This window comes from Phyllostomus hastatus, unplaced genomic scaffold, assembly GCF_019186645.2.
Source record: "Phyllostomus hastatus isolate PE091 unplaced genomic scaffold, TTU_PhHast_1.1 phas_contig_150, whole genome shotgun sequence".
Taxonomy (NCBI): domain Eukaryota; kingdom Metazoa; phylum Chordata; class Mammalia; order Chiroptera; family Phyllostomidae; genus Phyllostomus; species Phyllostomus hastatus.
In genome coordinates, this window is record NW_025333611.1 from 15,729,855 (window position 1) to 15,745,849 (window position 15,995).

A 15,995-nucleotide genomic window follows, 5' to 3' on the forward strand; every position below is an offset into this window, starting at 1 on the left:
GGTTGTGCTCGCAGAGCCACAGATGCTACATTTTGCGATGGTGTAAGACTTTTCAAGGATAACTTTTAAAACAGTAGCAGCACTTTTGGCTAAATGGGACAACTAGAAATACAAAAATCAGGTTCCTTTATCATACAATTGAAGTTGTTGAATCCTGCAGGTCCGTGAGTCCATTTATCCCTTCCCTGGCCCCGCCCCCAGTGAGCGTGGGCAGTTGTCTCGCACAAGCCCTGACAGCATCAGTGTTGGCTACACTTCATACTAAGTCTGCTGTTATGTTGTCAAATCCTGCTGTGGTTTTGTTGAACTTCTTCCTGTACCTTCCTAACCAGACAGCTGCTCAGAGAAGACGCAAGAGAGCCGGTGATTTAGTGAACTCCTCGGGGCAGCTACAGAGAACGTGGGGGTGAATTCCACATCTCAGAAACTCACATGGTCAGACAGATCAGATATTTATTGAGAATGCTAAAAAGTAAATGAAAAGCAGGGTCTGTTAACAACTGAAGTCAGAACAAACATGGGAACCATACATCCCTCCAGTGATACGAATGCTCATGCGTTAATAACTTAAAAATAAAGCCAGCTCCATTTCTCATCTGTTAATGAGCTATGACCTGAGGATAATTCATTTTCCATTACATTCCTCTAACATTTTCTTAATATTACTGCCTGAGCCTTAACTGAGGCCTAAAACCAATATACACAGCTTGATAGTGGGAAACTGCAATTATCGTACCATCTGTAATTGTCTTTTACTGTAGGGAGATGACACTTTGCATTTCCAGGACTCTGATGTCACACAAGGCAGCGGTGGCCTCCTGGGGAGAGAAATCTACCCTATTGCACCAAGCGAGGAAAGAACCAGGGAAGTCTGCTCATCTGGTCTTTCAGCGCAGCAATTCTTACCACAGCCTACCTCTCACGCCCTCCAAAATGCAACACATACAGCTACGAAATATTTATCAGTCTTAAAAGCGTTGCTGACTTTGTGTTTGCCCAGAGGAAGAATCGCTGCTGGTAACAACGGGATCCTTCACGGAGAGAGCAAGGCCCACCCCCCCCATTCCGGGAAGTGCCTCCTAAAGTAGCACACCGCACCGGAGGGGGCACGCCGCTGCCGCTGGAGGCCCCCGCGTCAAAGTGAGCGTTAAGTATTCGCTTACAATTTCAGATGGCAAAGGGGCGTTTCCTCAGCCTCTGAAATGACATCTCCTGAAAAGTCATCGGGGTTGTTGACAACGGACAGTTTTCACAAATAGAGGCCGATAGTGCGCACACCCACGGCGATTATAAAGTGCGGGCGTGACGAGAGTTGCCTGCAGAGGAGTGTGTTTTGATTGCAGCATTAAGAAAATAATTTTTGAAGTGGCTTTTTTGTTCTTCGCTTTGGGAGTGAAGAACAACAAAACTTTTAAGGATGTACTGAAACATCCTTTTTTTGTAAAGCTAACATCTCTCTCCATGATTCTCCCCACATACTCAGCAGGTATTCTTGGCTGTGAGACACCCCCTGAAAGTAGGGCTCTTCCTACCATCAAAAGAATACAAACCAAATCACAGTAGACTCTGGTGTGCACTTTCCTCTCTTAAATGTTTTTTATGAAACAAGCGAGAAGCAGTCATACACTAAGTAGTCATTACGGATGCCTGGGGTATTCGGAAATGAAGAGTTACAGGTGATGCTCACGCACCGTGGAGACGAGGAAGAGAAGCTCGAAGATTTGAAGTGTTAAGTACCCATTCTGTTCTCTTAAACTTTCCTGCCTGGAACACACAGACCCTCACTGGGGAGCTTCCATCAGCCCGTGGATGGCGTCAATCTAGGCTCACAGCAGGGCCAAGGCGCAGAGTGGGGAGAGATGGGCATTTAGCACCTTCAGTGCCACTTTCGTCTCTTCTACCCGGTCTGGCCTATCCCGCCCAGGGCCTCAGGCCACACCGCCGCTCCAGCGTCTTTCACACAATAGAATGCTTAATATACGGCTGATACAGAAATCAATCTGTAAGCATCAATAAAAGAGAAATTTATCTCCCTGCCCTGAGAAGCTCTGAGAGAATCTTTGTGTGAGAAGGATCCTAAGAGAACATTCATCCATTCATTAAAAATAATACCTTTCTTCCCTATGACAGGCACTAGTCTAAGAGCTGGGGATATAGCAGTAAAACAATACAACAAATGTTAACAGTAATAAGTTATTATACTGTAATTTTATATAGTGCTTTGTACTCAAAACACTGCTCTATAAAATGTAAAATTTACCTATAAAGCAGTTCCCATAAGACTATCAGCTGATTTCTCAGAAGAAACCTTGCAGGCAAGAAGGGGCTAGAAAGAAGTATCCGAAGTCATGAAAGGCCAGGACCTACATCCAAGATTGTTCTATCCAGCAAAGCTATCATTTAGAGTGGAAGGGCAGGTAAAGTCAAGTTAAAGGAGTTCATCATCTCCAAGCCCTTGCTATATGAAATGTTAAAGGGACTTAATCTAAGAAAAAGAAGATCGCAACTATGAAGAGTAAAATGACAACAAACTTACAACTATCAACAACTGAACCTGAAACAAAAACAAGAACAAACTAAGCAAATAACTAGAACAGGAACAGAGTCACAGAAATGGAGATCACATGGAGGGTTATCAGTGGGGAGGGAGAGAAGGGAGAATGAGGGAAGATGTACAAAGAATAAGAAGTATAAATGGTAGGTACAAAATAGACAGGAGAAGTTAAGAACAGCATAGGAAATGGAGAAGCCAAAGAACTTATATGTATGACCCATGGACATGAACTAAGGTGGGGGGACGGTTGTAAGGAAGGGGGGTGCAGGGCAGAGGAATAAAAGGGAGAAAAATATGGGACAACTGTAATAGCATGATCAATAAAACATAATTTAAAAAGTAGCATTTGCATAACAAATTTTATATAATTATATAAAATTAAACAACTATTATGACCCTGTACTGAGTTTATGAGGTGGTGCTATCCTTATGCCCGTTTTCCAGAGCAGGGAAGTGAGGCTCAGGAAAGCGAGGCCCAGGAAAGGTCGGGGGATTTGTCGGAGGTAACTCAGCTGGTAAGGGGCGGGGCCAGGACGTGACCGGGAAGCTGACGTTCCAATGCCTGCAACCAGTCAGTAACTGTCTTTCTCTGTCTCTGACATCACAGAGATCAGACGGCAATGGCACAAGCAAAACAGATACGTATGTAAGTATTGAATTGTATACTCTATGCACACATACAATATATAGATAGAAACTAATATAACTGAGTAATTCATATATGATATAATATCATGACAAAAAATAAAGCTACTAAGGGATATATTTTCGTGGGTGGTCAGGGAGGGTCCCCACGAGGAACTGCCGTTTGAACAGAGCCTGGAGGAAGCGAGGCTGGGCTTTCACGCACCTGGCAGTCCTCAGACTGTGTGGTGCGTGGGACCCCCAGGGCCTGGGCACTTGTGGCTGCTGACAGGGAGATGGGGTGAGCAGAGCCTCGGGCCGAAGGGTCCCAGTTCCCAACCACAGCAGCTCAGCTTCCATCGGGTCCTGATTTGGGGGTCCAAGTAAAATTTGACTTAAAAAAAAAAGATTCCAAGTCTTTAAAAAAAAAGTTGTAGAAAAGCACTGGTCAGGTCCAACCTCTTTACTTTGCAGATAAAGAAACAGAGAGAGAGGCGAGCCACGATTTGCTGAGGGCTCGCTACTGACCGTACCAGCACTGGCAACAGCAGCAGAGAACCCAGATCCTCTCACTCTGAATCCAGCGCACTTTCTAGACCGCCCGTCTGCCATCCCTGACCCTCCTCCCTGTCCAGGACATGGTATTCCTCCTCAGAGGGTATCGAGAGGGAAGGTTTCATCCCAGAGACTCTGTTCTGAGTTTGGAAGCATCATCCCAACGCCAGGCTTAGCCAGAGTAAACACACACACGCTCTGTCCAGTCCCTTGTTTCTGTTAAACTGTCCCCACCCCTGTCTCCTATTCGAAATTATAGTTTTCCTTATCTTAACCTAATATGGCTTTCCTTATTACGTTACTGCACACATCTCTTGTAAGTGACTTTGGATCCTCTGTGTAAACATGTGTGTGTGTGGGGGGGGGATGGGAAGGAACACCTGCTGTGTGGGTTTGGTGTGAATGTGCATTTCTGCATCTTCAAATAAATGATACTGATGATGAACCTTTGAGGACCGGCAGCAAGAAGGAGTTTGGGGTAGTCTCCTGTCCACGGGCCCCCACATCACACAAGAAAACATTCTCAGCTTCATCTGCAGTTTGGACCACCGCCTGCTACGGGAACTCCGGGTGCTGCTGTTGTCACTGAGATCTGGCCGGAGCCCTCGGTAACCCGTGCATTTCCAGCATGACCCTCATTTAAGAAGAGCATGCCCAGTCAGTTTCTTCAGAAAGAACAAACTCTCCACCAGCCAACTTTAATTCTACTGCAACCAAGAGTCTCTGAGTAACTGCTTGTGTTCCCCAGAAGAAACAAACCAACCGAACTCACTGTTGCATCCATCTACTCAAACTTGGTGGATCTGTTTACAGAGGAAGAGTGAGCAGCTGGTTCACGCTACTGTCCACAATAAATTACAAGTGAAGAGAGAGATACATTTTCGGGAATGGCAATCAGCTTCACAGTACAGATGGGCTTATAGATGGCCCTTCCAATTTTTAATAATCTCCATAATTTATGTGTGAGCAAAGAAAGGCAGAGATGCCTGATGCACCCCTCTCCTCTGACTTCGTACAAATCACTTTGATTTACTCGGGCAATACTTCATGGTCCAGTTAACTTCTTAATTAAAGACAGCAAGATGTTCGTGTTCCATGCAAGTGGCACGGAAAAGACTGTTTTGTGCGCAATATGTTCAGTGGGGAGTTGAAGCTGTTTTGCTTACTGAGGAGGAGCCGCCGGAGTCTGCGCTTGGTTCCAGAACTAGCCCGAGACACGGCTCTTCTCACCGTGACTAAACTGTGTCAGTGCAGGCTCTTCAGACAACGGCCGTGCGTGTCTGCCATCCCGCTACTCTTTTCTCCTTGCCTCGGGCAGAGCACACCAAGCCCCAATTTTCACCTTTCTTCTCCTTGTCGGCCTCCTCCCCATTTGTGGTCTGTTGTGGTGAGAAGAATCAAGGCCAAACGAGGCATGTTCTTGGGGGCTCAGGGTGGGGTGTGGCTGTGGGGGGCCAGGGCCTCAGCCTCCAGAAGCTCTGGGACTGCCACCCCTTGGCACTGAGCTTGCATACTTCTTCCGAACCCACAGCAGCCAGACCCCTGGCAGAAACTGAGGCAAAGGAGAGAGCAGCAAGAAGGGAGGAACAGGGAGTCGTGAGTGACTGGAATCCTAAGAGGCCAGCCTCGTTTCTGGACTTCTGCATGATGAGATACATGTATATACATTCTCACGTCCATAAACCAGGAGTCGCGTCCCCAAGGAATGTCAGGGCCTCCTTGCAGAGATGCACGAAGAGGTTGGGTGGGAGGCAACAGTGATGGGTGGGGACTGCGGCAAACAGCGGGCAAACGCCCGGCCAAAGGAGGCAGCCGCGACTCAGCTCCGGTCCTTAGCAATGTCGAGCCACTTCCCCAGATTTTCTGGTTTGTCATGAGACCCAGAAAGTGTAGATTTTTAAAAACATCAAATCTGCAGGTATTTAAAAATCAGAAACAAATTCATATGTAAAGGAGAACACTGTGTGAATAAACTATACCTGTCGGCTGGACTCAGCTTGTAACTTTGGTCAGAAGCCTTCATATTAATAGTTCACTTAATAGTGTACAAGGGGGGGTCACTTAAATTACCTCATTTCCCCCGCACAGTAAACTTATGGCGCAGAGAATGTCACCTCGGTGACTAAGTCAGACACTACTCAGCTCAGCCGTGTATTATCCATTCACTGCTGTCTCCAGTCTTCCTCTCTCAGCGCTTCTGAACTCGTCCAGAGAACTGACATGCCTTCCTCACTCGAGGGAAACGGCGTGCATCATAACTCCACCTCCCGCACTAAACGCAGTGTCACGAGACATTCAGCCACCACGTGGCTGGTGTGTTGACGTGGAGGAGCACCGAAACCCCGGGGCTCAGTTCTGACTTCTGCGGGTACGACCTGGGGAAGTCCTGCCTGCCTTCGGGGCCTTCGGGCCCCACGCGGTAAATGCAATGATGGCTCCGACTGAATTCCCAGGGGCTCTCTACTCCCTCCTGGGTGTGTCTTGGGGATTCGGGCTGATGAAGGAAGTCTCCACTCCCAGCATCCCAGAACTGAAATGGAATTTAAAAACTCAGCCTTTTGCCCTGGCTGGCGTAGCTCAGTGGATTGAGCATGGGCTGCGAACCAAAGTGTCACAGGTTCGATTCCAGTCAGGGCACATGCCTGGGTTGCAGGCCACGGCCCCCAGTAACTGCACATTGATGTTTCTTTCTCTCTCTCTCTCTCTCTCTCTCTCTCTCTCTCTCTCTCTCCCTCCCTTCCCTCTCTAAAAAATACATAAATAAAATCTTAAAAAAAACCCTCAGCCTTTCATGGAGAACAAAGAGATAATAGATGCAAACCTAAAACTTCACGGTGAGGATGACCTACTCAGAGTTCCAAGGAGCACGTAGCAGTTCCTCGGCTTTCATAAATGTGGACAAACTGGGATGCTTTCCAACTCCATTTCCTTAAAAATATATTTTTACAGGTTCTTATTTATTTATTTTTAGAGAGGGGAAGGGAGGGAGAAAGAGAGGGGGAGAAATGCCGATGTGTGAGAGAAACATGTATCAGTTGTTTTTCACAAGTCCACAACCAGGGACTGGGCCTGCAACCTGGGCCTGCAACCCGGGCCTGTGCCCTGACTGGGGATTGAACCAGAGATCTGTTGGTTCGCAGGCTGGTGCTCAGTCCCCTGAGCACACCAGCCAGGGATCAAATTCCACTTGACATGTGGAATTCAACTCCTCTAGGAACCAATATTCAGACTGGTTTTTATCAAGCAGTGTCATGGATGCTTGTTTCAATCTTTAATTATTCCATATGTTTTGCTTCTTCTATACCATAAAATGGGTGGAAATGTCATAGCTGGACAAAAATATATAAAGATTTTTTAAGGTACTTGGTATATACTATAAAGCTGTGTGTGTGTTTTTTTCTCAGGAAAACTGTATCAATAATCTGTGAGTGCCAGAGATAGCAAACATGTTTAAGCAGAAGAATGAGGCAAAAGGGAGGGGAACATTGGAAGAGTGTAATTCAGGGAAGAAAAATTGAAAACTAGAAGCTGTGAGTATGAAGTGGGTTTCCGCAGTGGGCCCTGAATTAGCGACCGAGACGACACCGAGAAGAGGAGGCGAGGCCTCTGGGTCCGCAGGAAGTTCGAACATCAGATGGGATTTGTGATACATGATGCTGATGATGGTGACATCGCCATCGTCATCATCAGAAGGGGCTGACAGGGGGAGTTAGCATTTCTGGAGCACTCACTTCGTCTCAAGTTCTGTATGAAGCACTTAACCAACATTATCTTCCTGATTTACCACCACCCACGATGCAGGCATTAATGTCGTCTCAATTGCCTGGGTATAAAACCAAGGATGTGCCATGTGACGAAATAGCTCAGAGGTCACCCATCTGCCTCCCAGCAGCACTGTTTCCCCCCGAGGCCGACAGCACGGCACACGAGCTTCACCAGGGACTCGCAGAAGGACCCTTGGGAGAGGCGACTTCTCAGAATCCCATTCAGATACCATTTCATAATTCTATACACAGCTTGTGGTAGCTAGAAATGCTTAAAATATGTGAGGGTTTATAGGGTAAAAATTTTTGATGATATAAATACCCTTAAACCTTTGATAATAATTTTCCACTTTTTCTCTTAATTTTTAAATCCGCTCTCCTACTTCTTTTTCTGCCCTCTCCTCTCCTGAAGTTCTAAATTCAACATAACAATGGGCTGGGACCCTGTGCTCCCCCGAGTACAGTTTGCAGTGAGCGAGGACGCAAATCCACTGTGCAACTTCTCCTCGGCTGTGGGCCCAGCACACGACGTGCCATAAATGCTACTTTCCCTTCCCTTGTCACTTCCCACCACGTTACACAAAAGCACCATCTAGTTCCAGCGTGGTGGGGAGCAAGGTAAGAAGCCTCTCTGAATAAGTAGGAGTCTGCCACTTTTGTCCGACACAATGCTTTGTGATTACAGTTCTTAGTATTCCTTCGTTCCCTCTATGTACCAGACGCCCCTGCCAAAGATGGGTAGTTGTACGTAGCAATTAAAAAGTGCCTATCACACTAAAATGGGGATTTAAACATGCAGTTTTTTTGGCATCATATCCCTCACCTGTACAAATTTCTGTACTAATGCATTCAGGAGGTAGTTCTAGGGACAGGCTGTTCTTCAGATTAGATGACAGAATAGTTAACTTTGTGTGTCCTTTTCGATCTATTTTCTGAGCAGCACGATACTTTACCGCTTAAAAGCTGTGCATCTGCATGGCTAAAGCTAGAACGTCCTGGGGCCTTCTTCCTCTTCCTAGTCCCAGGAGGAAGTTTTTATAGAGATGAACATTTTCTTACCAATTTATCTTCCAAAGTGATTACCATTACACTAATCAATTTGCAGTGACTTTACCAGGGTTGCAACCTTCAATAATGAAATTGGATACAGTATTGAACATTGTGCAGACTGCTTACCCAACCTCAATTCCTCTCTGATCAATGACACACAAAACCAAAATGAAGTCAGGTGCTGCATCATCAGTCACCCTCACTTAGAGGGCTGAGTAATCTCGCTCAGCTGGCCACGGGGAAAACCAGGAGCCGTTCCGTAGAACAGAAGCGGCCATGACCTCTGGAGAAATGATACTGCAGATAATTCTACAGAGAGAGGTCTTCCAGGGGCCTTCTGTAAGCCATGGTCAGGGGCATCGGAAGAAACCACTAAGCTGACTGAAGATGCCAGGTGGGGAAGGGAAAGCTGCTACATGTGAAGCTCACATGAGCACCACATGAGGTTTGACCAGGAAGTGTGGCGAGATTGGCTGCCTGTCTAACAGTCATTCCCAAGACCTTCTTTGCTACCAGAACCCCACTTTTGTCCAGATGGCCATGATCTCTGTGCCGGAGGGAAGGGGGGCCCTATATACTAAGTCACCAGCTTCTACTGTTATTCTTCTACCTTTTTGATCCAACATATATTTTCACTTTCTGTGACAATTCAAAAAGAGACTAGGTTGTTGACAGACCCAGGCAGACCTAGGAGGAATGGAAAATCACCAGGTGGGAAAACTGTACCATGGGAAACTGTAGCCTGGGAAAATGCCTGCCTGGGAAGCTGCCTGCTGACCCTACCCAGGACAAACAGACGCCCGGCTGAGACTGGGGTCTGGAGTCAGCCTATATGGCGTCACAGGATGCAGCTTTAACACGAGCCTGACAAGATGTATCAAGAACAATGGTCAGCAGAAATGGCACCCAGCAACCAGCTCTAGCCAATCAGACTCTGACACCCCAACCGGTTACCCTTCGAGGGTTTTTGCACTTAAAAACCCTGCCCTAAGAACAACCGAGCGAGTCTTAACCTGCCTTGGTTGGCTCCCCCACCTCCCTAGGTCAGCCCCACTTTCCCTCTTATTCCCTGCTGATAAACCCTGCTCCTTGGCTCGCTGCATTTGTCTGGTTCTTGAATGACTCCGACCTACCAGTTGTCATGCCTAATATGTTATTCCATATCCCTTCTCCTGTGGCCTGATGCCATCCCAAAGAAGTATAGTCAAGGTCTATGACCTGAGCCGCTTCTATCAGTACTATCTCTCACCAGCCAAACCAAGACACAGCCCAACTGAAGGCAAAAACTACCTTATTCTTCTTTACGTTGGATATTAAATAGATGGTTAAAAAAAGATTTCTATAAAATGACATGGAATTTATTTTTAAAATTATTTAGATGAGCAAATTGTCTCATTCTACTTATATGAAGTTCTAAGAAATGCAAGGAAATGCACAGGCCGGGAAGCAGCGCAGTGGTTGCTTGGGAACGGGGTCGGAGAAACGGGATGGATGCCACAGGACGGAGGCGTGGAGGAACTCCTAGGGGTGACGCGTTCATTACCGCGATTTTGGTGATGATGCCACAAGTTTGTACATATGTAAATGCTCGCAAAACTGGACACTTTAAATATGTGCAGCTTATTCTATATCAATTACACCTCAAAAAAACTCTTAAACTTTTAAACAGATGTAAAAATTCACTGTTAATATATTATTTGGAGGAAAATAAGCACAGAATAGAATGCAAAGTACGGTTTTGTTGAAAAATATACTCACGGCAGATGGCTGGAAAAATACAATAAATTGTTAGCAGTGCTTGCAACTGCAAGATAAATTTAAGGGACACTTTCATTTTTAATAATTCATTACTCAATTTCACAGACACATCCTGAGCACATACTATGCGTAAAGACTTAGCAATAGGGCTGGGGAATGTAGTCAGGAAAATCCAGACAATCTCTTGCTCTTCCAAAGACATATCCTTAAGCACATAAGAATGGCAAATGATGACAGTTACAAGGGGGACACCCAGGGTGGTGTTTTATGTACAGCTGCTCTGCTCAGTGGATTGATGGAGGTGGGGTGGGGGGGTCTTTCTAGAACGGTGATGTCTGGACTGAGACCAGGCTGACTGGGAGGAGCCTGGCGTGACATTCTCTAGTGGGCACCTTTGCTCTCATTCCAGGTGCCTTGGGAAGCCCGTGGAGAACCCTCTGCAAAGGGGAGGAATGACTTTGCATCCTGAAAAGACGGCTTTGGCTGCAGTGTGGACTGTGCTGCTGAGCCTGAAAGGCAGCAGAGAGAAGGAGGCGGTCGCACTGAGGCTGGTGGTGCGGAGTCACCAGGGAGAGACGGTGGTGGCTTGAGCTGGGCGTGGCGTACGCTGGAGAACACGCTTCAGTAGAGCTCACGTAACTTACTGATAGGTTTCATTGTACGCGCATTTCTGTACGCAAATCTAACATTTTCTTCAGTTGGGAGATATTTATTTCGTTGTTATAAGAAAGATATAAGGCTATGAAGCTGTATTTATTTACTATATTTTCAAAACGAAAAATTCTTAAGAAAAATGGAATACCGGTGAATTTTAACACTGTATTTTCTTTAAATGGTTATTTGAAATCACTGAAAATAACTCATTGATTTTTCAGTATTAAGGGGATGTTTTTTAAATTATCATTACTTTTTAATCTAATCAAGTGTATCTTTGAGTTGAGGTCAAATGACTCCCCATTTTCTGAAAGGCTGGCTGAAATACTTGCTGAAAATTCCACTCCTGCATGAGTCTGAGATATGCCAGGTGCCCTTTCTCACGTCTTCTAAAACACATTTCTCAATTTCCTTACAGGAATCTAATTCTACACCAAGAAAACTTATTTCAGGGTACTTTACTTAACACATATCAACTATTCTACCTGTGATCTTAGAATCTGCTCGTGCTCACACCTGCGATGTAGCCAGAATCTGCTCGTGTGCACACCTGGGATGTAGCCAGAATCTGCTCGTGTGCACACCTGCGATGTAGCCAGAATCTGCTCGTGTGCACACCTGGGATGTAGCCAGAATCTGCTCGTGTGCACACCTGCGATGTAGCCAGAATCTGCTCGTGTGCACACCTGGGATGTAGCCAGACTCTGCTCGTGTGCACACCTGCAATGTAGCCAGGCCACTTACACAGTCACAGGAGCGTCACTAACACAGGCCAGAGAGGTTGGCGAACTGCAGCCTGCAACCTGCTTTTGTGTCCCTTGAGACAATGGTTTTTTTTTCTTTCATTTTTACAGAGTTGTAAAACAGGGAAAAAAACCTAAAATATTTACTTGTAGGCAACACCATTGGAGAAAATAGCCAGTTCAAACTAGCGAGTTAAACAAGTTTCATACAGATGAAAGTATTCATCTAAAATGCAGCTTGTCACTCAGACCAGTGATTTAACCAACCAGCTTGGGATGGTTGCCAGGATGGGAGGAGCAAAGACAGACCGAGAGCTGGACCACCAACTTACACCACACACCAGAAGGAGCTAAAATGGATAACAGACTTAAATGTAAGTGGCAGCTCCATAAAAGTTGAAGAGGAAAACATGGGCATTAAAATTTCGGATATTATACTGCTATCCCATATAGTAGTAGTTTTGCTGATATATCTCCCAAGGCAAAGAAAATAAAGGAACAAATAAACAAATGGGACTACATCAAATTAAAAGGCTTCTGCATGGTTCAAGAAACCATCATCAACATGAAAAGGAAACTGACTGTGTGGGAGAACATATTTGTCAATGATATATCAGACAAGAGTTTGATCCCCAAATATATGAAGTACTCATGTAACTCAACACCAGGAAGACAAACAATCTGATTAAAAAGTGGACCAAAGACCTGAATGGACACTTATCCAAAGGAGAACATACCGAGGGCCCATATAGACTTATAAAAAGATGCTCAACATCACTGGTCATCAGAGAGATGCAACCACATGATTAAACCACAATGGGAGACCACCTCACACTGGTCAGAATGGCCATCATTCATAAATCCACAAATGACAAGTGCTGGCGAAGATGCGGAGAAAAGGGAACCCTTGTGCACTGTTGGTGGGAGTGCAGACTGGTGCAGCCACTGTGGAAAACAGTATAAAAGGGAGAAAACTGTACTTGAACAATGATTAAAATAAAAAAAAAAATAAGCCAGCACACACACACACACACACACGAAAGAAAACAGTATGGAATTACCTCAGAAAATTAAAAATGTAACTGCCTTTTGACCCAGAGATTTTGCTGCTGGGAATATACCCTAAGAATCCCCAATCACGAATTTGAAAGAACCTAAGCACCCCAGTGTTCACAGCAGCACTATTTCCAATAGCTGAGTGCTGGAAACAGCCCATCACTAAATGAGTGGATCAAAAAACCGTGGTATAGCTACACAACGGAGCACTGTGCCACAGAAAGAAGGAACATTTACCTTTTGCAACAGCATGGATGGAATTGGAGAATATTAGTCTAAGTGGAGTAAGCCAGATGGTAGAAGAAAAACACCATAGATCTCACCTACAAGAGGAAGCTAATGAACAAAATAAACTAATGATCATCACATGCATGGACACATGGAACAGACTGACGGTGGCCAGGGTGGGGAGGGGAATCATGGTGGGAAGAAGGGGCAGGGACTAGTTAAAGAACATGCATGAATGACCCATGGACACGGACAACAGTGTGGGAGTGGGGGTGGGATGGGTGGAGGAGGGCAAAGGGAGAAAAATAGGGACAACTGTGGTAGAATAACAAGGAAAAATATTCAAAAAATTTAAAACTCAACAACATCAACAAAGAGCAATGCATATTCCAGGATTTCCAAAATGCTCAAAATCAACGGTCTCCAATCAGTCCAAGGCACAATCATCACCCAAACCTCCGTGTTATGGTTTCAGCCCATTCCTCCTCCCAGCATATAGCTTCCTCAAAGACACCGGTGACATTTACAATACTCTCGGTACTTTAAGGGCGCAAGACAGGATGCTATGAGTTTCAGTTAGATTTTATCATCGTTGTGCGGATACACTGATTCACACTTTTTGATGATGTTGACATCACGGCTTCCTCTCTCTTACTGGGCACACAGGGAAATACAGTTGTCGGCAATTCAGCAGGTGCACTCAGTTTAACACAACTCAGTAGTTCAGACAGTGTTCAGTTTAAACTACCCACCACATGGAGTTGCTGAATTTCATTCATTACCCCAATCAACGCGCACGATGCAAATGCCTCTGTGGGAAGTTTCCTGTCGCTCTTTGCTTCCAGGTCGACACGAATCAACCCAGGCAAAGCAAATGTACTAATAACCCCCTCCAACCAGCAAAGTCCACCACCCACCAAAAAGTAACAATAATAACTAAAGAAACAAAAACTCACTCATAAACAAACAATAATTAATTTTGATAATATTGGTTAATAAAAGCAAGGAATCTAGGAATCACTATCATGGTAAAGAGAAGGAATGAGAGGGAAAGCTTAGGAAAGAGACTGTGGTTAACAGAAAAGCTTCAGAGCTACATTTCTGAGCAGAAATCCTTGCCCTGCTACTCTTGTAACTATGTGGCTCTGCCCACACTCCCTTCCCCCGTCCCCATTCTTTAATGGAGCTGTGGTTACACTCAAGACTTCAGGTCCGAATGCATCTCGCTACCTATACTATCGCCTTTATGCGCTCTGCCTTTTATGTTGGGGACCACTCTGTGTGGTTTCCAAGACTGTAGCCCCGCAAGAACAAGCCCTGAAAGGCGCTAGTAAGTCTCCCTGGAAAACCAAGTAAAAACGCCCCTGGCAGACATGACCCGACTCTAACACCAAGCTTCCCTGGGAACCAGGCCTGATAAATACATTGTATCCTTTGACGCTTGCTCTGCTTTGTTTTGTATAGCCCTGGTGATGTAAACAGGATGTTTAAGTTCAAACATAAGGAGTAAGCGCCTTACCACATGAAACACATCTTAAAGACCTTCTGGCATCAGCATGACTCACAGACCGTGGCCTATGACAGATCTCTGTGTTCCTTCCATTGTTATCTGTAGATAACACCTGTTTTTGTATGATTATAGCCTTTTGACATTGATTGATGAGCTATGCATGTACGCTGTGTACACCTACACATACCACTCACAATAAAAGCCATTTGGGAGAAGGGTTTGAGGTGTTCCCCACTAGAAGGAATTGCCACCCCCTTTTCTGCGGGAACAGCAAGATTGTGTCTGGGACGGCTCATTTACCATCTGCAGCGGACAGGAGGGTTCCGCTGGCTGGAGTTCCTCCCACAGCTTTACGCTCAGCTGATGGCAAGACTGATTTCCCCTGATTCAGATTCCAGGGGAGCAACTGTTCCTTCTCTCAGCAGAGACTTACCGGTCGGGACTGGATTTCTTTGGCGTAGAGAGGTTGCAAGAATTCTGAGTCTCCTTCTAGCTTTAGACCTTTCTCCGTGATTCTCAAGTTTCCCATTCCATCCTGAAACAGAGGCGCAGACACAACATGAAAAGTGCAATTAGTCAAAATTTCAAAACACCTCAGGTTTTCAAATATTGAGATGAAGACATTGACCTTTTTTTTTCAGAGAGTAGAATAAGGGGGTAAGGGTTCATACAAATGCGTGAAATACTAGGGGGCATTTATTGCTCAGTGCAATTATGCACACCGCCCTCTTGCTCACTTATTCTAAGAAAATTCTACTCCAAGCCATCTGTAACGACCCTCAGTCATTCACGTGCCTAGAAGAAAGGGGTCCTTTTGCAGAGAGAGTGGAGGCAGGAGGTGAGCGGGCACAGAGAAAAGGATGACTCCCCAGGTTAAAGTGACAGATCCTTTTTTCCAAAACTGGCAATTTGTGGGATAAACCCAGCCTTTGGACATTTGGACATGGTGTGTTTGGCTCACAACATACTTAAGAAGTCAAAGGAATTGCTAACAATTTTACTAATAGCTTATTATGGAAATATTAAGGTATGTACAAAAGCAGAAAGAATAAGAAGCAAACATTTGTGCACCTATTATTTAATCTTCAACAAGTATCAATGTATGTCTGCTGTCATCTATCCCACCCACCGCACTGCCCCTCCTTTGTTTGAAGTTCACCGTAACTCCATCACCACGCCGAAGGAAATAACAACTCCTTACTAGCATCAAATACCCAGTGTCACTGTTCGGATTTCATTAATACTTACCTCATTATTTTATTTATTTGAATCAAGTTCTACACTGCAATTGGTTGATGCATAAAATACTAGGTCATCTCCTAAGTTAGTCAGCTTCTCTCTCATAAGTAAACACACACACACACACAACTTGATTTGATAAACAAAACATGTCATTTTTCTAACAGCATTGCCCAAAGTTTAGATACTGCTGAACATTGCCATAATTTTATATAGTGTGTTCCTTTGTGTCCCATATTTCCTATAAATTTAGCAGTTGA

The 15,995-nt window shown here is 45.1% G+C and overlaps 1 protein-coding gene across 2 annotated transcripts in view; it reads right to left on the reverse strand.

Annotated features, from left to right (window-relative positions):
* SGCD (sarcoglycan delta) overlaps positions 1 to 15,995 on the reverse strand; it is a 393,355-nt gene that overhangs the window by 190,254 nt on the left and 187,106 nt on the right. For both annotated transcript variants that reach the window (XM_045820771.1, XM_045820763.1), the window contains exon 3: positions 14,930 to 15,031. In XM_045820771.1, the coding sequence (XP_045676727.1) occupies positions 14,930 to 15,031 (102 nt within the window). The remainder of the gene's footprint in view (positions 1 to 14,929; positions 15,032 to 15,995) is intronic.